The 20,275-nt window shown below is 44.7% G+C and overlaps 1 protein-coding gene across 4 annotated transcripts in view; it reads left to right on the forward strand.

Moving 5' to 3' along the window:
* The window catches only part of LOC139558466 (ephrin type-B receptor 2-like), a 156,751-nt gene that overhangs the window by 47,544 nt on the left and 88,932 nt on the right, over positions 1 to 20,275 (forward strand). For all 4 annotated transcript variants that reach the window (XM_071373624.1, XM_071373636.1, XM_071373632.1 and 1 more), the window contains exon 2: positions 8,483 to 8,562. In XM_071373624.1, coding sequence (XP_071229725.1) covers positions 8,483 to 8,562 — 80 coding nt within the window. The remainder of the gene's footprint in view (positions 1 to 8,482; positions 8,563 to 20,275) is intronic.

Raw genomic sequence — 20,275 nt, forward strand, 5'->3', positions numbered from 1 at the left:
ATATTAAATAATTTCTGGGTAACAATTAAGTATCTTTCTGTGACTGTTTTCAATTAAAGTGGTCAAAAAGAAACAAAAATAGCTTCTTAGCAAAGAGCAATTACTAGGACTGTCTGGGAGTGGGGAGGGGAAAACTGAACTAGCTGTTATTGGCAGAGAGGTTTGTAACTCTCTTTCTCATTGATCTAGCAACTAATTTACCGCCTGGTGTTGTCATTATCATTATCATAATTTTCACAATTTCACAGTATTATTCCAACCTCAGTGTGGAAATATATATAAAACACAAGAAATCACATTTTTGTCCGTGATTGGCCTTTAAAGTTATGTGGTATAATGGACATACTGAAAAAGGGTCAGGAGTAGCTACTATTTTTGTCATCCGGTAGTTTGACACATTTACTTACGGAAATAATCAAGTATTTTGGTTAGATAATCTTGTGATTAAATTGGCTTTTTTAGAAAAGGGTTAAGACTGGAGAGTATTTGGATGAGTGATTCAAAGGAGTGCATAGAGGACTTGACCTAGAATATAGTTTTTGCTTGATTATCTTTTTAGTTTTTGGTCATTGCTCCTTTTCCAGGCTGACAGGTTATTATATTGAATGATAACACAGTGAGCTCTGTAAGGATTACTGTAGAACATCCTGCCTGAAGCCCAGGGGAATGCTATGTTGTATCATTCTGTCAGCAGTCAGAGTGCTCCACGTACTCTGTGTGGTAGCATATTTCACAGGGCACCGTCTGCTGCCAAAATCAACTGCCCAACTTCGTCTCTCTCCCTCAGAGCAGGCCCAGATCCCCAGCCTCAGCCGTGTCCCACTCAGTCCCACCTCATCACTCCTCGAGCCCCTACATCATCATCAGAACCCCAGAACCGGGCCTTGCAAGACCCAACAATAACCCCCAGTTACCCATAAATCTCCCTGATAGCGTGATGTCTCTCCAAAGACACATGTTAAAGTGCACCGGATACCCAGGGCGGCATGCCAAGCCCAGTTTGACTCTTTGAAAAAAGTTGGGGTTTGGGCTGATGCCACCTCGTCCACAAAGCCTGTTTCATTGTAAATGCAGGATTACTGATTAATTTACCGCACAAGGACATTTTGTAATGTGGTGGTGGGAGCCCCACCTAATGGACCCTCCTTGTGTTGAAAGATTTCTGAGACGGCTCGGGCTCAAATGAAACCGAGCACTCTACTTGTTATTCTGTCCAAAATGCCATACAGTAGCAGTCTGCATCCATCATTATGGGCATCAGTCTTACCTCGGCACCGACAGTTTTTCCAATGCCAGTGCCCATAAATGTAGGCACATTTCTTAGCTCTGTCCACAAGAAGACTGCCCTCTGTGGTGTATGGTATTAGCTTATAGACATATTGTTCATGTTAAAATATAGCTGTACCGCCATCTATTATCCACATTTACCATTAAATATAGCCTATGATTCCAGGTGTTTAATGACATGGAAGTTCATTGAGTTTTACACACCACAGATTTGGTGAGAAAAGCACTGTGGTGCTGTAACCTGCTATTTCTACCGTGGTGGGAAAGAAAGTATAAGTGGCGGCTTTGATGTAGAAGTCAATGTTGAATGATTTGCTCCATAGAGGCTAGGCTATAGTACAGTTCTCCTGGTGAGGAGGATAAAAGAACATCGCCCCTGCAAGCCGCTACATGCTGTGTTTTGGAGGTCAATCGCTTCTTCAGAAATACCCTCAGTAAACTATAGACATAATTTGATACAAGCTGGGTTTTGCCCATATTGAAGCTGGCTAGAACTATAACAGTATTCTACATGGCTGTTCCGCGCTGTTGTTATTTTGACAGAACACTTGCTGAATATTCATGCTTTATGACATGAAAGTACAGGAATATCATTTTTTAAAAATGTTTTTTATTTTTTATTTTACAGTATAGTCAGTGAATTTGTGACAGTGCGTAGTGTGTGTGTGTGTGTGTACCCCTGTGTGTTTGTGTATAAGTGTTGTAGAGACAGGGATCTGCATCTGTTTGGAAGTCTGCACTTGTTGCCTGTTTCCTGCCTGGTGGAGGGCAGTGGGAGCTGGGAGATGAGATGGTCCACCCTGGAGGAGGGCAGTGGGAGCTGGGAGATGAGATGATCCACCCTGGAGGAGGGCAGTGGGAGCTGGAAGATGAGATGGTCCACCCTAGAGGAGGGCAGTGGGAGCTGGGAGATGAGATAGTCCACCCTAGAGGAGGGCAGTGGGAGCTGGGAGATGAGATGGTCCACCCTGGAGGAGGGCAGTGGGAACTGGGAGATGAGATGGTCCACCCTGGAGGAGGGCAGTGGGAGCTGGGAGATGAGATGGTCCACCCTAGAGGAGGGCAGTGGGAGCTGGGAGATGAGATGGTCCACCCTAGAGGAGGGCAGTGGGAACTGGAAGATGAGATGGTCCACCCTAGAGGAGGGCAGTGGGAGCTGGGAGATGAGATGGTACACCCTGGAGGAGGGCAGTGGGAGCTGGGAGATGAGATGGTACACCCTGGAGCTGATAAGGAGAGCTCCCTCCCTGGCATCCATCAGTCAGACTGCCATGCTCAACCCTACACACTAATTGGCCATCCATCTCTCAAAGCCTGACCTCCTCGCCTCAAGCCAAAGCATACTCACACTGTACCCACCTAAATCAAGCACATGTGTGGTCAAACACACACAGAGCTCTATGGCGGGTCACCTGTCCTGTCTTGTTCTTTCCTGTCCTCTGTTGCATCCCCTGTTCTGTAGACCTGGAGGGGAATCACTGTGCCTGAATTAAAAGGGCTGGCAATGTACCCAATTCACATACCTTGAAAACATACTCTATGAATGAGAATTAATTGTATTTTCACTTGGTCTCAAAGCACTTTACTGTGTGTGCAGGAAGCTTGGCTCGTCCACCACCATTGTGTATTGCCCATCTGCTAACGAGGCGTGTAATACATTTGGAACTCACTGCTCTGCAAACAACTTTCTCCTACACTTCTTAGAAATAGAAGTTATACCAGGTACTCCTCCTTTTTTTGTAATTAGAATGTGGCTGCCGACCAACCAATTACCACTGCAATAATCCCAGGCCTAAAAGCGTCTTGATCCATGTCAATTAATGTGGGTATGTGTTCTGGGGCTCATTTTGTTTATGGGCTTGTGAACAGCTGCTCTTTTTAATCCTAATGTAAAATGTGATGGCATTCTGTGGAAAGCTGAGAGGCTGCGGCTGCATCGACTCCTAGCTCTGAGAAAACTGAGTGTTGTTGAAGCACCGCTGGCCCCTCCCGTTTGGCCCATCTGTAACTTCAAACAGCCCTCTCAGGGAGGTTTCAGATCAGCACAAAACCCTCCTTGCTTACTCTCAGGAAGTGTTCTAGGAAGCGCTCTTAGGCCTGTAAGCATTTCTAAAACTCCCAGGTCTCATTGCATATTCATGCACCTTCAGTGTTGAGGCTCAGTCTGTCTAGTAGTAAAAAAAAGACAGCCATATTGAAAAGTTGAAGGTCTCACATCCTCCATGTGCTCATATAACTCTGAAATATAGCTGGTAACCTTTGACCCCCCCAGCTGAGCCAGAGGCCCAGGCTGGAATGTGTAGTCACCTCCAGACCTCAGTGTAAACAGTCAGTCCTGGTCTGCTGGCTTCTCCAGGCTCTATTGCTGGCTTCTCCACTCTGACTGGCCACTCTCACCTCATCTCCCTGATTAATGGACAGTGTGTCTGACTGAGTTGCCATGCCCTTCCACTGTGCTGCCTGCTGGGAGCCTGAGGACTGATGACGGGGTTGAACAGTGCTGGTGGTGATTCAGTGAGGTACGCTCGGTACTGCAGTAGGTAATGAATTGGTGTGGCTGCCTGCTATGAAGTCTAGTCAGCAGGAGGGAGAAAGGTGATCAGTCTTTCTGGGTAAGGTCCTACTTGTCCAGCGTGTGGGTGTCTGATGGAAGGAAGCAGGTGTGTGTGAGCCTGACTGAGGGACTGGAGGGAAGAGAAGTGGGCCTTCTGTGTTCACATATCAGGGGAATTCACTCCTTCCCTCCCTGTTCTCTAAACCACCACACTCCCTAAACCACCACCAAGGGGTTCATCATTCTCACTTTACTCCCCAGCTAATTATCATTATCATTACAGGGGATAATTACCATTTCACTGCCTAGTACCCATGTAGACTGCGGAGTCGCGCAAGGTTATCAATGCAGCACAAACGCAGCCTCCTCTGCCTAATTATAAGATTTGGGTTTTGTGATAACTGAATTGGATGTGAAATGTGCTATTATGCTTTGTGTATATTGGTGAGGCTCTGAGATTCGGCAAGTTCCTAAAAATACATTTGCGGCATGTGGAGCCTGTTAATTAAAAGCTTTGGTTTCCTCTGGAATATAAAGAGGAAATCCACGTGTTATGAAATGCGGGAACATTCTAAATGATATTGGGTGCTTTTCTCTCTTGTGTGAGTTTAGCCATACTGCACTGTGGAATCAGACCACCCGGATCATTAGCCCGATAGTCCTTTTATCCAATTTCCGAAAGGGAACTCTGACATCATACAGAATGCATTTTTAAAATACTTCTAGTTTTTACTGAATATCAAATACATCTTTGAAAAATAGCTTTAGACTACCAATCACCAACAGTAACTTATGGTTTGTAGCTAGCTTGTCGAGAGGAGTTACATACATCTTTCTTTGCCCTTTTGGAGTGGCAGCTGATGCCTAACACCTGATGAATGTTGTCTCCATCTGCTCCAGCTCAACACTGGTGCTGCGGGGCTAATAAGCAGGGGAAATTCATTAGGCCTGCAGTACCGTCCTTCTTCCCCCCTCCCTCTCCCTCTCCCCTATGTGTCCCTCAGAGAGAAGGCTCTGAAGGACAGCCTGCCTGGCCTGCCTCTGAAATTTCATTGGCTGGCCACAGAGGACCTCATGACAAACAGGATACATATCTCTTTGACCCTAATTACCAGAGGTGTTTTTTTCCACCTGCTAATCCTACTTGTTTAGAGTGCGCTTGCCCCTCAAAGCCAGGGGGTAGAACTGAAGAAGCATGTGCCTGTTGAGTGGAAGTTGACCTATCATGTAGTAGCTTGGTGGGTGTGGTAGAGTTGACCAGGTTCCAGTGAACCCAGTGATCTGTTCTTTTCCATGTGGATGGTCACACTATGCCCCTCTGTTTACTACTACAGCATGTAGCCAAATATGCCCATGTCTCAAACAAAAGCATTGCCATATTTGACAGAGGGGATAATGGAGATATCTGCAAATATACTATCTACAATAGGAGTATTTTTGAGACTGAAATATTAAGTATATTTACATTGCAATGAATTGAAATAATATCTGATCAGGGTTTGAATGGATGGACTCATTAATGGACTCCCACCTTCTGTCACGTTCCTGACCTATTTTTATGTTATTTTGATTATGTTTAGTTGGTCAGGGCGTGAGTTGGGGTGGGCATTGTATGTTGTGTGTGTTTTGTTTAGTCTATGGGTGTTGTATTGTGTATGGGATAGATAATTGTGAGGTTGTCTAGTTATGTCTATGGCTGCCTAGATTGGGTCTCAATCAGAGACAGCTGTCATTCATTTGTCTCTGATTGGGAGCCATATTTAAGGTAGCCATAGGCAGTAGGCTTTTGTGGGTAGTTGTCTTGTTTAACGTTTGTTGCTTGTCTGTGCACTTGCGTTATTTAGCTTCACGATCATTTGTTGTTTTGTTTGTTTGTATAGTGTTTTCGTTTCATGTTCATCTTCGTTCATTTAATTAAAAGAAGATGGCTTATTTTCCTCATGCTGCGTCTTGGTCCGTCTCTCTACACGATCGTGACAGAACTACCCACCACAACAGGATCAAGCAGCGTGAGCGGAACCAACAACAGCGGCAAAGTAAACAGGACTCATGGACATGGGAGGATGTTTTGGACGGTAAAGGTTGCTACACATGGGAGGAGATCCTGGCTGGAAGGGATCGCCTCCCATGGGAACAGCTGGAGGCACTGAGGAGAGCAGAGGCTACCGGAGTGAAGAACCGGAGTTATGAGGGGACGCGTCTTGCACGGAAGCCTGAAAGGCCCGTGAGTAACACCCAAAAATTTCTTGGGGGGGGGGCTAAAGGGGAGTGTGGCGAAGCCGGGTTGGATACCTGAGCCAACTCCCCGGGCTTGCCGTGGAGTGAGAGGGCGTCGTACTGGTCAGACACCGTGTTATGCGGTAAAGCGCACGGTGTCCCCAGTACGCGTGCTTAGCCCAGTGCGGGCTATTCCACCTTGCCGCACTGGGAGGGCTAGGTTGGGCATCGAGCCGGATGCCATGAAGCCGGCCCAACGTATCTGGCCTCCAGTACGTCTTCTCGGGCCGGTGTACATGGCACCAGCCTTACAGGTGGTGTCCCCGGTTCGCCTGCATAGCCCAGTGCGGGCTATTCCACCTCGTCGCACTGGCAGGGCTACGGGGACCATTCAACCTGGTAAGGTTGGGGAGGCTCGGTGCTCAAGAGCACGTGTCCTCCTTCACGGTCCGGTATATCCGGCGCCACCTTCCCACCCCAGCTCAGTACCACCAGTGCCTACACCACGCACCAGGCTTCCAGTGCATCTCCAGAGCCCTGTTCCTCCTCCACGCACTCGCCCTGAGGTGCGTGCCCTCAGCCCGGTACCTCCAGTTCCGGCACCACGCACCAAGCCTCCTGTGCGTCTCCAGAGCCCTGTACGCACTGTTCCTTCTCCCCGCACTCGCCCTGAGGTGCGTGCCCTCAGCCCGGTACCTCCAGTTCCGATACCACGCACCAGGCCTAGAGTGCGCCACGAGAGTCCAGTGTGCCCTGTTGTTCCCCGCACTAGCCTGAAGGTGCGTGTCCTTAGCCCGGTACCTCCAGTTCCGGTACCACGCACCAGGCCTACAGTGCGTCTCAGCCGGCCAGAGTTTGCCGTCTGCCCAGCGGCGCCTGAACTGCCCGTCTGCCCAGCGGCGCCTGAACTGCCCGTCTGCCCAGCGGCGCCTGAACTGCCCGTCTGCCCAGCGGCGTCTGAACTGCCCGTCTGCCCTACGCCGTCTGAACTGTCCGTCTGCCATGAGCCTGCAAAGCCGCCCGTCTGCCATGAGCCTGCAAAGCCGCCCGTCTGCCATGAGCCGCTAGAGCCGTCCGCCAGACAGGAGCCGCTAGAGCCGTCCGCCAGACAGGAGCCGCTAGAGCCTTCCGCCAGACCGGATCAGCCAGAGCCTTCCGCCAGACCGGATCAGCCAGAGCCTTCCGCCAGACCGGATCAGCCAGAGCCTTCCGCCAGACCGGATCAGCCAGAGCCTTCCGCCAGACCGGATCAGCCAGAGCCTTCCGCCAGACCGGATCAGCCAGAGCCTTCCGCGAGCCATGACCAGCCAGAGCCGTCAGCGAGCCATGACCAGCCAGAGCCGTCAGCGAGCCATGACCAGCCAGAGCCGTCAGCGAGCCATGACCAGCCAGAGCCGTCAGCGAGCCATGACCAGCCAGAGCCGTCAGCCAGCCATGACCAGCCAGAGCCGTCAGCCAGCCATGACCAGCCAGAGCCAGCCAGCCAGGATCCGCCAGCCAGCCAGGATCCGCCGTCCCTCAGCCCGGAGCTGCCGTCCCTCAGCTCGGAGCTGCCGTCCCGCAGCCCGGAGCTGCCGTCCCGCAGCCCGGAGCTGCCGTCCCTCAGCCCGGAGCTGCCGTCCCTCAGCCCGGAGCTGCCGTCCCTCATCCCGGTGTTGCCCCTTATCCCGGTGCTGCCCCTTATCCCGATGCTGCCCCTTCAGTTAGGTGGGTTTAGTTGGAGGGTGGTCATTGGGGGGGGGATACGGAAGCGGGGAGTGACTATGGTGGTGTGGGGACAGCGTCCAGAGCCGGAGCCACCACCGTGGACAGATGCCCACCCAGACCCTCCCCTAGACTTTTGGTGGTGCGTTCGGAGTACCCACCTTGAGGGGGGGGTTATGTCACGTTCCTGACCTATTTTTATGTTATTTTGATTATGTTTAGTTGGTCAGGGCGTGAGTTGGGGTGGGCATTGTATGTTGTGTGTGTTTTGTTTAGTCTATGGGTGTTGTATTGTGTATGGGATAGATAATTGTGAGGTTGTCTAGTTATGTCTATGGCTGCCTAGATTGGGTCTCAATCAGAGACAGCTGTCATTCATTTGTCTCTGATTGGGAGCCATATTTAAGGTAGCCATAGGCAGTAGGCTTTTGTGGGTAGTTGTCTTGTTTAACGTTTGTTGCTTGTCTGTGCACTTGCGTTATTTAGCTTCACGATCATTTGTTGTTTTGTTTGTTTGTATAGTGTTTTCGTTTCATGTTCATCTTCGTTCATTTAATTAAAAGAAGATGGCTTATTTTCCTCATGCTGCGTCTTGGTCCGTCTCTCTACACGATCGTGACACCTTCGCCTATGCTCACCTGCTGTAAATGTGCACTGCTGCTACTGTATATTGTTTGTTTGAAGGTAGTTGTCTGACCGCCCTCTCTCTCTCCTCCACAGAAACACTAATGGACTCTACCACAGCGACAGCTGAGCTGGGCTGGACAGTCTATCCCGTGTCAGGTTCCAGTGACAACAGCGTGAGTGTTACCTGATCATCTACTTGATGTCATTGAATTTTCATTTGAGTTACTTAATTAACTTGATTGCTGATTTATTAATTTGCATGCAGATGCAGCAATACTACAGTACACTACATTTTCAGTTAATTTAAGATCCTTACAGATACACTTTGGTTTTAAAGGTCCACTGCAGTCAAAAATGTGATTTTCTTGTGTTTTATATATATTTCCACACTGAGGTTGGAATAATACTGTGAAATTGTAAAAATTATGATAATACCCTTTTAGTGTAAGAACTGTTTGAAACCACCACCTGAAATTTCCGCCTGTTTTGGTGGGATGGAGTGACATCACCAGGTGTTAAATTAGTTAATAGACCAATAAGAAATAGCTCTAAACCTCTGCCAATAACAGCTAGTTTTCAGGTTTCCCCTCCCCACTCAGACCACTCCTAGACAATCTTAGCAAAATTCTTGCATGAGAAATTGCTCTTTTTTAAGATGTTATTTTTGTTTCCTTTTGACCACTTTAATTGAAAACAATCATAGTAAATTACTTAATTGTTACTCAGAAAGATTTGATATTAAGACAAAAACGGCTGCATTGGACTTTCAACACCCAAAAGTAAGGATTATTTCTCCCTACTGTTGGGTGTCAAACTCAAGTTTATCAGTAAATCTGCCCTGACTACTTTGACAGATGTGGTACTGGTAGTGTTTTCATTTCTCACTTCAAGGTCAAAGGCCAGTAATATCTCAGAAAGCTATCTCCACAGTGAGCCAAGTCTTTGTAAGAAAGAACACATCGTAAAGCTGTGCAGAAATCATGAGAGAAACTATAATCCAAATTTAACAGTGGGCTTTTGGGCTCTTTCAGAAAACATCTTCAAGCTTTTTGAAAAATGATCTCCCTCTCTCTCTTTGCAGGGCAGAAGTTTTGAGTTGGTGTTAAACTTTGCCTACTGGTGCTTTAAAAAGAAAGAAGTTCTGTAGGGGTCAATTGAGACCAATAGTATTGCGGTGGTCTTTAATATTAACTGGCTACATGCTTGGTTAGGTTTACCTTGAGTTAATGGTCTCCACTTTCTCCACTTTGCCCTGAACTGCCCCCACTGTACCACACAATCTATCCTTATGAATGTCATATTGTACAATCATAAATGCATTGCTAATTACTTCTGTTCATATGCAAGGCATGAAGCTATGTGTTATATGGACTCTAGCAGCGTTTGATGCGCACTATTTCCACATGGTGTGCCAAGGCATTGGTTTCATCTAGCCACACACAAGCCTAGCCCTCTCCGGGCCAGCCGAAACCAGAACCTCAGCCTCCTACACTTCTTCCCTCACCACATGATCCAGACTCCTCAGACTGGGTCCAAAACACAGAGAAATATGTTGTAGACTTATTTGCTGGTGCATTTCAGAAAACCACTCCCTATTTTATTCAATTATTTATGCTTCTGTGGTTGGTATCCAGGCTGGTTTGAATTATACTGTATCATGCCGTGTGTCTTTAAGCACGAAAAAAGTAGGAGGAAGAAGAAAAAAGGGCTTCAACAGTCAACTGGTGCAACTTCAAAGATCTTCTGCAATAATTGAGCTCAACATCTCCCTCAACCTGAGGGCATGCTGTTTCTTCCCTGCTAGTTCTTACAATTAATATGACAGAACAAAGAGGACTGGTGTATTCCTCTACCAGCTCTGGATTCAATTTAAACAGAACCAGCGCCGCCATTTCCCCCTTAACGAGGCTGGGAATCTTACAGGTAGTTTGCGTCACGTCTCCTTTTCATCTTTACAAAATGTAAGGTTTAGCAAAACAATCAGAAAAGTCTATTTAATTATCTATATGAATAAGTCAGAACTTCAGACTTGAAAATCAAACATTTGAAAAGGCCAGTGATTAAAAATCTGCCCTGTTTAGATTTATTAATCAGCATCAACACTTTAGGGTCTCAATTCTCACATCAAAGACAAGCCCCAGTCAGCTTTTAGTGTCCTGTATTCATTTATGCTAGACACAAAGTCTAGAATTGTCTACTCTTGCAGCTTCAGACGAGTTTATAAGGGGCACGCTTCTACAGGTAGATTATGAAAAGCTTTTTACCTCAGATGAAACATTATGCGATGTCCATGTTGAAAATTCTCTTATTTATTTCACTGTGATTGGAGAGCCAAAGTAGCTCTCAGGCCCTGATTGGTCAGGTACAAGACCTTTCAGATTCAGACGTTTGGGTTTTATGGGGAAATTATGGAACTGGATGAGGACACAATCCATTGTGAAGTCTCATGTGGCCATCGCTTTCCCAAGTGGACCAGCACAAAAGGAACAGGTGTGATTACTGGACTTGCTCAATATACCAGTAATAGATGCTTTACAGTAGCTATTGTCTTACACATGCATGGCTTTACGGGCTTAACTGACGGATCAGTAACATTCCGCACTGCACCACACCAGCACTTGGCTTTTCACTACTCTGTAGAGCTTCATGAAATATATCATATTGTGTTACATAGTCAACTGTACAATAGGGATACAAAATCGCTGGTACCATTTCACTTGGATTGTTTAAATTTTTCTCCCAAGATTGAATTAATGGACATTGAATTAAATAAATGTATTCAAATGTTTTCAAATACATAGTTCTTCACTTTCCAGGTGTTGGTAGCATTACGTAACCTAACATTCCAGTGAAACATGAACAAACCAACTTTTATGAGTGCTCTCCAGGTGTGTTCCCATCTGTTGCACAGTCAGTTTACCCCTTATTATAGTGGTGGCTGCAGCCCTGTATTACCTAGAATAACAGTTCAACTAAAGCAGCAGCTGAAACTGCCTCCAGTCAGGCTCCAAGACCTGAAATATGTTATGATTAAGATTCCATGTAATATTTAGTCAACTATAACACATTACTTGCCTCAGGCAGAATAGGGAAGGTCTGTTGTGCACAGGGCAGGGCAGTGGGAGGAGAGGCTGTTTGATACAAAGCAGAGCATCAGAGAGGTTAAGTGGTCAGTGTTTCCCCTAAGTGGGAGTTGAGAGAACTGTGAACACCAGGCCTTCTGACCTTCACAGAGCTGCTGTGGAATATCACCTCTAGCCTCTAGCCCAGGGGTGTCAAACATACGGCACCGGCCCGCGAGGGGGTCCAATATGGCCCGCTGGCGGTTTGAGTAGATAAAAAAAGTAAACTTTAAAATGACTAAAACCAAATTGATACTGTGTAGAAATTATAATGGACCTATATTCATACAGTTTCGTGACTGTCCAGCTCGCTAATGATCACTAGACAGTCAGGGAGCATCAAAAATTCAAAAAACGATAAAAAAATTTGACGGCAAAGAAATATAACTTTTTCAGTGCGGCCCTCCGGACTTTGCAGGCAGTTACAAATTAATGTAGACATTTCACTAAAAACACCCATTATGTGGAGAGGATGTTGAGGTCTTCATATATTAAGGCCTAATGATGTGGCCTGTGGGCTCAGCACCAGTAAAGAAATGTTCTGTCTGACTCCATAACACAGAACTGGATTGTGTTGGCCACAGCACATTCTATCCCTAGGTGTAATACTTTGATTTAATATTCTGCTTTAGCAATGATAAACATTTATTTTATGTCAACTTGTGAGTGGATTCAGAATCAGATTAATAAGTCATTTAATACAGTGCCTTCTGAAAGTATTCAGACCCCTTCACTTTTTACACATTTTGTTACGTGACAGTCATATTCTAAAATCGATTAACCTTTCTATGACACACGTTCCGCTAGCGGAACCCCTGACAACATTCCGCTGAAAAGGCAGCGCGGGAAATTCAAAAATATTTTTTAGAAATATGTAACTTTCACACATTAACAAGTCCAATACAGCAAATGAAAGATAAACATCTTGTTAATCTACCCATCGTGTCCGATTTAAAAAATGTTTTACAGTGAAAACACAACATAATGATTATGTTATATCACCGCCAAGTCCAAAAAACACACAGCCATTTTCCCAGCCAAAGATAGGAGTCACAAAAAGCAGAAATAGAGAAAATGAATCACTAACCTTTGATGATCTTCATCAGATGACACTCATAGGACATCATGTTACACAATGCATGTATGTTTTGTTCGATAATGTGCATATTTATATAAAGAAATCTCAGTTTACATTGGCGCCATGTTCAGAAATGCCTCCAAAATATCCGGAGAAATTGCAGAGAGCCACATCAAATAACAGAAATACTCATCATAAACTTTGATGAAAGATACATGTTTTACATAGAATTAAAGATACACTTGTTCTGAATGCAACCGCTGTGTCAGATTTCAAAAAAACTTTACGGAAAAAGCACACCATGCAATAATCTGAGATGGCGCTCAGATATAAACAACATTTCTCCGCCATGTTGGAGTCAACAGAAATACGAAATGACATGATAAATATTCCCTTACCTTTGATGATCTTCATCAGAATGCACTCCCAGGAATCCAAGTTCCACAATAAATTGTTGTTTTGTTCGATAATATCCATTATTTATGTCCAATTAGCTACTTTTGTTGGCACGTTTAGTACACATATCCAAACGCTCGCGCAGATCCAGGCGAACGTCGGACGAAAACTTCAAAAAGTTATTACAGGTCGAATAAACTTGTCAAACTAAGTAGAGAATCAATCTTTAGGATGTTGTTATCATAAATATTCAATAACGTTCCAACCGGAGAATTCCTTTGTGTCTATAGAAGTAATGGAACGCAAGTCGATATCATGTGGAATGCGCGTGACCAGGACCTGGCACTCTGCCAGACCACTGACTCAAACAGCTCCCATCCGGCCCCACATCACAGTAGAAGCTTCATTCAACGTTCTACAGACTGTTGACATCTAGTGGAAGGCGTAGGAAGTGCAAACAGATCCATATCCCACTGGGATTTCAATAGGCGATGAGTTGAAAATCGACCAGCCTCAGAATTCTCACTTGCTTTTGGGATTTTTTCTCAGGTTTTTGCCTGCCATATGAGTTCTGTTTTACTCACAGACATCATTCAAACAGTTTTAGAAACTTCAGAGTGTTTTATATCCAATAATAATAATATGCATATATTAGCATCTGGGACAGAGTAGGAGGCAGTTCACTCTGGGCACGCTATTCATCCAAAGTGAAAATGCTGCCCCCTATCCCTAAAAAGTTAAATAAATGTTTTCCCTCATCAATCTACACACAATACACCATAATGACAAAGTGTTTTTTCATTATCATTTTTTTTGCAAATGTATTAAAAATAAAAACAGCTATGATATGAGACTTGAAATTGAGCTCAGGTGCATCGTGTTTCGATTAATCATCCTTGAGATGTTTCTACAACTTTATTAGACTCCACCTGCGGTGAATTCAATTGATTGGGCATGATTTGGGAAGGCACACACCTGTCTATATAAGGTCCCACACTCGTCAGAGCGAAAACCAAGTCATGAGGTTGAAAGGAATTGTCCGTAGAGCTCCGAGACACAGATTTGTGTCGAGGCACAGATCTGGGGAAGGGTACCAAAACATTTCTGCAGCATTGAAGGTCCTCAAGAACACAGTGGCCTCCATCATCCTTATATGGAAGAAGTTTGGAACCACCAATACTCTAGAGCTGTCCACCCGGGCAAACTGAGCAATCAGGGGAGAAGGGCCTTATTCAGGGAGGTGACCAAGAACCCAAATGGTCATTCTGACAGAGCTCCAGAGTTCCTCTGTGGAGATGGGAGAACCTTACAGAAAGATAAACATCTCTGTAGCACTCCACCAATCAGGCCTTTATGGTAGAGTGGCCAGATGGAAGCCACTCCTCAGTAAAAGGCACATGACAGTTTGTCAAAAGGCTCGTAAAGGACTCTCAGACCATGAGAAACAGGATTCTCTGGTCTGATGAAACCAAGATTGAACTCTTTGGCCAAGTGTCACGTCTGGAGAAAACCTGGCACCATCCCTACGGTGAAGCATGATGGTGGCAGCATCATTCTGTGGGGATGTTTTTCAGTGGCAGGGACTAGGAGACTAGTCAGGATCGAGGGAAAGATGAACGGAGCAAAGTACAGAGAGATCATTGATGAAAACCTGCTCCATAGCACTCAGGACCTCAGACTAGGGTGAAGGTTCATTTTCCAACAGGACAACGACCCTAAGCACACAGCCAAAACAATGCAGAAGTGGTTTCGGAACATGTCTCTGAATGTGCTTGTGGCCCAGCCAAAGCCCGGATTTGAACCCAATCGAACATCTCTGGAGAGACCTGAAAATAGCTGTGTAGCGACGCTCCCCATCCAACCTGACAGAGCTTGAGAGGTTCTACAGAGAAGAATGGGAGAAATTCCCCAAATACAGGTGTGCTAAGCTTGTAGCGTCATACCCAAGAAGACTCGAGGCTGTAATTGCTGCCGAAGGTGCTTCAGCAAAAGTACTGAGTAAAGGGTCTGAATACTTATGTAGACGTGATATTTCCGTTTTTTCTTTGTCATTATGGGATATTGTGTGTAGATTGATGATGAAAAAAAATCTATTTAATCCATTTTAGAATAAGGCTGCAATGTAACAAAATCTGGAAAAAGTCAATGGGTCTGAATACTTTCCAAATGCACTGTATGTATGGTGGATTTGGCACTAGACTAGTTAAAATCTTCTACTTAGAGACATTTGAGGGATCTATAGATCTGTACATTCTCTATAGTCGGGCTATAATGAACTCAGTGACTGGAATATGAAATATGGAAGTCTTATATAAGATCCTATATTCCATGCATGTCAATTCACAACAAGTTTCATTAAGATGGCATTTCATGGCAGGTTTTGTGGCAGGTTTTGTGGCAGGTTTTGTCATTTAAAGAGATAATTCAGTATAAAAAAAGCCTGGTTATGACAGATCCTGGTTATGACTTTGCATATAGCCATTTCCTTACCTAAATTGTAATGTTAAAGCATATTTAAGTATATGGAACTCATTAGAATAGAGTATCCCCTAATTTAGTATGATTGTCGATTAAAGTTGGTCTGTAAAACTATATCCTGCCTTTTTAAGACCTCTTCATCGTGGGGGAAAACATATTTGTGTGGTTATGATTTTATATGAGCACTGAAATGTCAATCCCTGGTTGGCAACTTGGCATGCATTATATTGTCATGTCTTTAATTTACTCCAAAGTAAAAATGTAAATATGATCCTTATGTAGATTGGTGGAGGGGATTAAAGCGGCAATAAGAAGCTTGTTTGTCTAACTTTACATGTTGTACATAACAAGTGGACAATGGTAATTGAAGTTGACTGCACCAGACCGTTCTATTCATGTCTCCCTGTGTGTCTCTCTCTGTGTGTCTCTCTCTGTGCCCTCCATGTGGCTGGGACTCCTGCAGTACTTGGCTCGTTTTGTTCCCCTCTTTGTAACTCAATGCAGAGACTGGGTGTCATTTGTCCTGCCCTGTCCCCTTAGGGCACAGCACTCTTACTCTAACAGATTTCCCACAACTGCAAATTGGACAACTTGGCCCCAGGAGATTTCCATTGGATTCTTTCTCCTTCATGTGAATTATTTATTTACTTGTTGTCAGTGACAGAGCGCTGGAATGTTTTGTATGTGTGTAGCTGTTCTCTGATGCTTCAGCCATTCTGGGTCGATCCTCATACTGTAATGACAAGACGTGAGAACTGAAGTTCACATTTCATGTTGTGTCATGCATGCCACTGTGGCCTTTGAATGATGTAAATGGCTCAGGAGACCACTCACCCTGCCAGCCCACTCCACCCCAGGAAGGGGGTTCAGTTAGACACAAAAGTCCATCCTAGAGACCATAAAGACTTTATTTTGGATCATTTAATGTAGCAAAAAGCTTCCTTTTGGGAATAGTTTGTGCTTTGGAGGTAGTCTACTCTATAACTCATCCCTGACAGTGGGTTCTGCTTGGCTTTACAGCAGAGACACATTGTCAGGGAGACTGAAGGTCAGCTGAACTTTAACCACATCCTGGAGTGGCTGGCAGCCCTGGGAGTTATCAATCCAGAACCTCATTCTCTGAGTCCAGCATGCTCTATAATTTCATACAGCTACAGTAAGCGACTGGCAGTTCACACATTGTGTACTTTTCCAAACTGCATACTAAGGAGAACTTCATAGCTATACAGAGCACATTCATCAGATTTCATTCTAAGGTAATTTATCATTAATGTGAGTCAAGAGGATAAGTGGCATTTAAACTCATTATTTAGCTGAAATTAAAAGATGGCCAACAATTGCCTAACCCATTGTACATCCCGTTCACACTCAGTAGAGCAGTGCAGCAGAATGCACAGTGCTCTGCACCGCTAGCGCTGTAATGGCTGTCTTTATATTTGGGTACGACCCTCAAGACCATAGATGCGACCCCGGACACTTTGGCGCCCCACTTATGATGGTCCTCTTTATGTTTGGGTGCCAACCTCTGAGCTCTAAGGGCCGATGACACCCCATTAGAAGGAGCTCCTTTATGTGAGTGTGTGACCCCAGAACACAGGACCTTGAAGAGAGCAGCTCCTCTGGCGTGTTGTTGATTGCAAGTTCTCACTTGTTCAGTCTGTGAGCTCTTTATGTCCATAAATTAATGTTGTGTTTCAGCAGATGGAAGCTCTTGCAGTGTTATGAAAGAATACCTTGATTCTGTGTGTTTCACCTTGACATATACAGGTAACTGCCAAAAGAATGGAAACACTTGAGTAAATGAGGCATACAAAGTATATTGAAAGCAAGTGCGTCCACATAGGTGTGGTTCCTGAGTTAATTAAGCAATGAACATCCCATCATGTTAAGGGTCATGCTTAATAAAACTGACCAGTTTTCCATTATTTTGGCTACTGAAGAGATATCAGTGACGTTAAAAGAGGGGTCTCAAAGGAGCATAGTGGGTTTAATGTGTTTGTGTGTGCATGTCTCAGTCACCAGATCTCAACCTAATTGAACACTTATGGGAGATTCTGAAGTGGCGCCTGAGACAGCGTTTTCCACCACCATCAACAAAACACCAAATTATGGAATTTCTTGTGGAAGAATGGTGTCGCATCCCTACAATAGAATTCCAGACACTTGTAAAATATATGCCAAGGCACATTGAATCTGTTCTGGCTGCTCGTGGCGTTAAGACACTTTTTGTTGGTGTTTCCTTTATTTTGGCAGTTACCTGTAGGTTTGTTCACCTAGGACAGATGTTGTAACTGTGAATTCAATTATTATTTGAATGATGCCTTTGACTGTTATCAAGCAAACAGGAAAAAGTAATAATGTATTTGATTTTTAAATACATTGTACAGTATCTCCTGCTTTATAGCATACATCCAGCTACGTAGCCAACAGTACATCCAGTCAAGATACTCTACATGGTGGTCGTGATGGTCCCCCTCTCAATAGATCTGGACTCAGATAAACAAGTCTGTGTGTGGTAAAAAAACAATCTCAAAGGAGAGAGAGTTAGTGTTACAATTCCCAGCCTCCTCAAAGAGCCCTTCATCCTTCTTAACCAACCCCACCATGAACTCCTCCACCCCCCCACCACAATCAACTCCACCACCTTACCTAACACATGACCGCCCTGCAGCCTCACTCCCACTATAGTACCGGGAGGAGAAGCTGTGAAAATGAAGACGTTTCTTCTTATTTCACACTCGGCGCTTGATCGCTGGCCTCTTATTATGTCCCATTTGCTTCCCTCCACTGGCTCTGATGAAAGCAGGGCAGCAAAGCCGTGACAGGACTAAAAGGGGCCCTCCATCAAAACACATTTGTTTGGGGTCTTTTTAGCCTGGCCCTATTCCCCCTTCCCGTAGTCACTATCTCTCATTAGTGGCTACCGCCCCACCCCCAACCCCAGTTCACATTGTTTAAGTTTGATGGAGCGATGCTTGGGGCTCAGAACAAGAGAACGTCACACTCTGTCCTTTCCTGTTTAATCGGTCCACGACCTCTGTCTGAAAAGAGTGTCACTCTGTGAATGGAGGTGGAAAGGTCAATGGCTGCCCATGACCCTGGATGGCTGTGTCCATTTGGATGGGGAATAGATGGGACGACCAACACATTCCCCCTCCCAGAATGTCTCTTAACTGTAAATCAAGGCCCCCCATTTTGGTCAACATTAACATTCATACACTTACAGTATTAATGAGTAGCTTTTATTGCATATTAATGGACCATATCTGATACATTCTCGTAATTTTAAAAGATTTGTAGATGCGTGTCATCAAAATGAAGACATATAGCTACCATCTGGTTGAATCCCATCCAAGGTCTCTTTAATCATTATCTACAAACACAATCTTAATAGTTTTGAGTTAGTGCCAGTATTACAATAATACATTTTCGTCATACATTTTTCCTTCAAATCCCTCCAGTTACTAAAGGTTTTACATCTATCAATTGTTATTAATAAACTGTACATATTTGGTATGATGTCTGTCTGTCTGGAGAGAATAATATGGAAATGGGAATAAAGAAGAAAAGCTCTAATTAGTCTGTGAGTGTTTGATAGAACGTGGGTCTTAAACATGAGGGCTGACTCGCTCCTCCTTACCCGTCAATACTCTGTCAGAATTCTTGTTAAGTGGGTACTAATTTAGGAAATGATGTCAGCTTGAAGTGAAGAGTGAAGAGGGATAAGAGGGGTATGGAGTAAAGGCAGCACGGGGTGCAGCTGACTAGTGTGAAGAGGCTTTGGTGTTAAGAAAAGCTTTCTCTTCAGATGAACTTGTCAGGTCAAGGTCACAGTGGTTGGAGTCCTTTGGAGTAACAGCAGAGGTTGCATATGAACGCTTTACTATATCTGTGTGTGTGTGGTGTGTGTGTGTGTGTGTGTTGAAATGAAAAGTATCCCTAGCACACAGTGAAATCTGCTCTCTGTTTGCAGATAATTACCTGTGTAATGTTTTATTACCAGTTCTATGTTTTATTGGAGTGTGACTCAGATTAGGGTTAAATTCATGTCATGCATGTGTTTCGGTACAATGACTGATCTGTTTCATTTACAATAACTGATGTGTTGGTGGTGGACTAATTTGGAGATTTGCTTATTGTAGTATTCAATAACACATTGTAATTCAAAAACAGGAAAATTGGGTGCATCACCCATGCCTTGGAGAGAAGGATTTTTTTCTCAGTATTTAGACCGGGGGATTGTTTTTCCTGTATTTGTTACCCTTGAAGAGCTTCTTCCGACAGTGACTTTATGCAAATAGTTTCCTTTTTTGTATTTGGCCAGAGGACATAGAGGAGCCAGAGAGGAGGCGGCACTATAATGCCTTGCTGGCTGTGTAATGAGCAGAGTTTAACACCTGCTCTCTACTGGCTAAATAATGCATAGTCCTGTCCTAGAGTAGAGTAGAGAGAAACAAACAGGCCAGGTTCATGCAGGGAGCCAAGTGGGATCTCCAGCGGGCACTGACGGATGACAACCCCTCACTGCAGGCCTACCTCTGTGCCAACAAAACAATGTTAGGGAGCAGATTACACCCTGCACATAATGTACACTCCTGCACTGTAATCTCAGCCCTGACTGGGACCGCTGCTGCTCAGGATGGCGCTGTCTTTATCTATGGTTAGGTTGTAGTGTAGCCATGATGCTGGGTACACCTGCCATTGGGTTATGTGTGTGAGGTAGAGGTAAAGAATTGGAGGTATTGATGTGTTACTAAACCTACCATTCAAAATATACGGTCAGCATGTGGTCAACACAGGGATATATTATCA

Source organism: Salvelinus alpinus, chromosome 2, assembly GCF_045679555.1.
Source record: "Salvelinus alpinus chromosome 2, SLU_Salpinus.1, whole genome shotgun sequence".
Taxonomy (NCBI): Eukaryota; Metazoa; Chordata; class Actinopteri; order Salmoniformes; family Salmonidae; genus Salvelinus; species Salvelinus alpinus.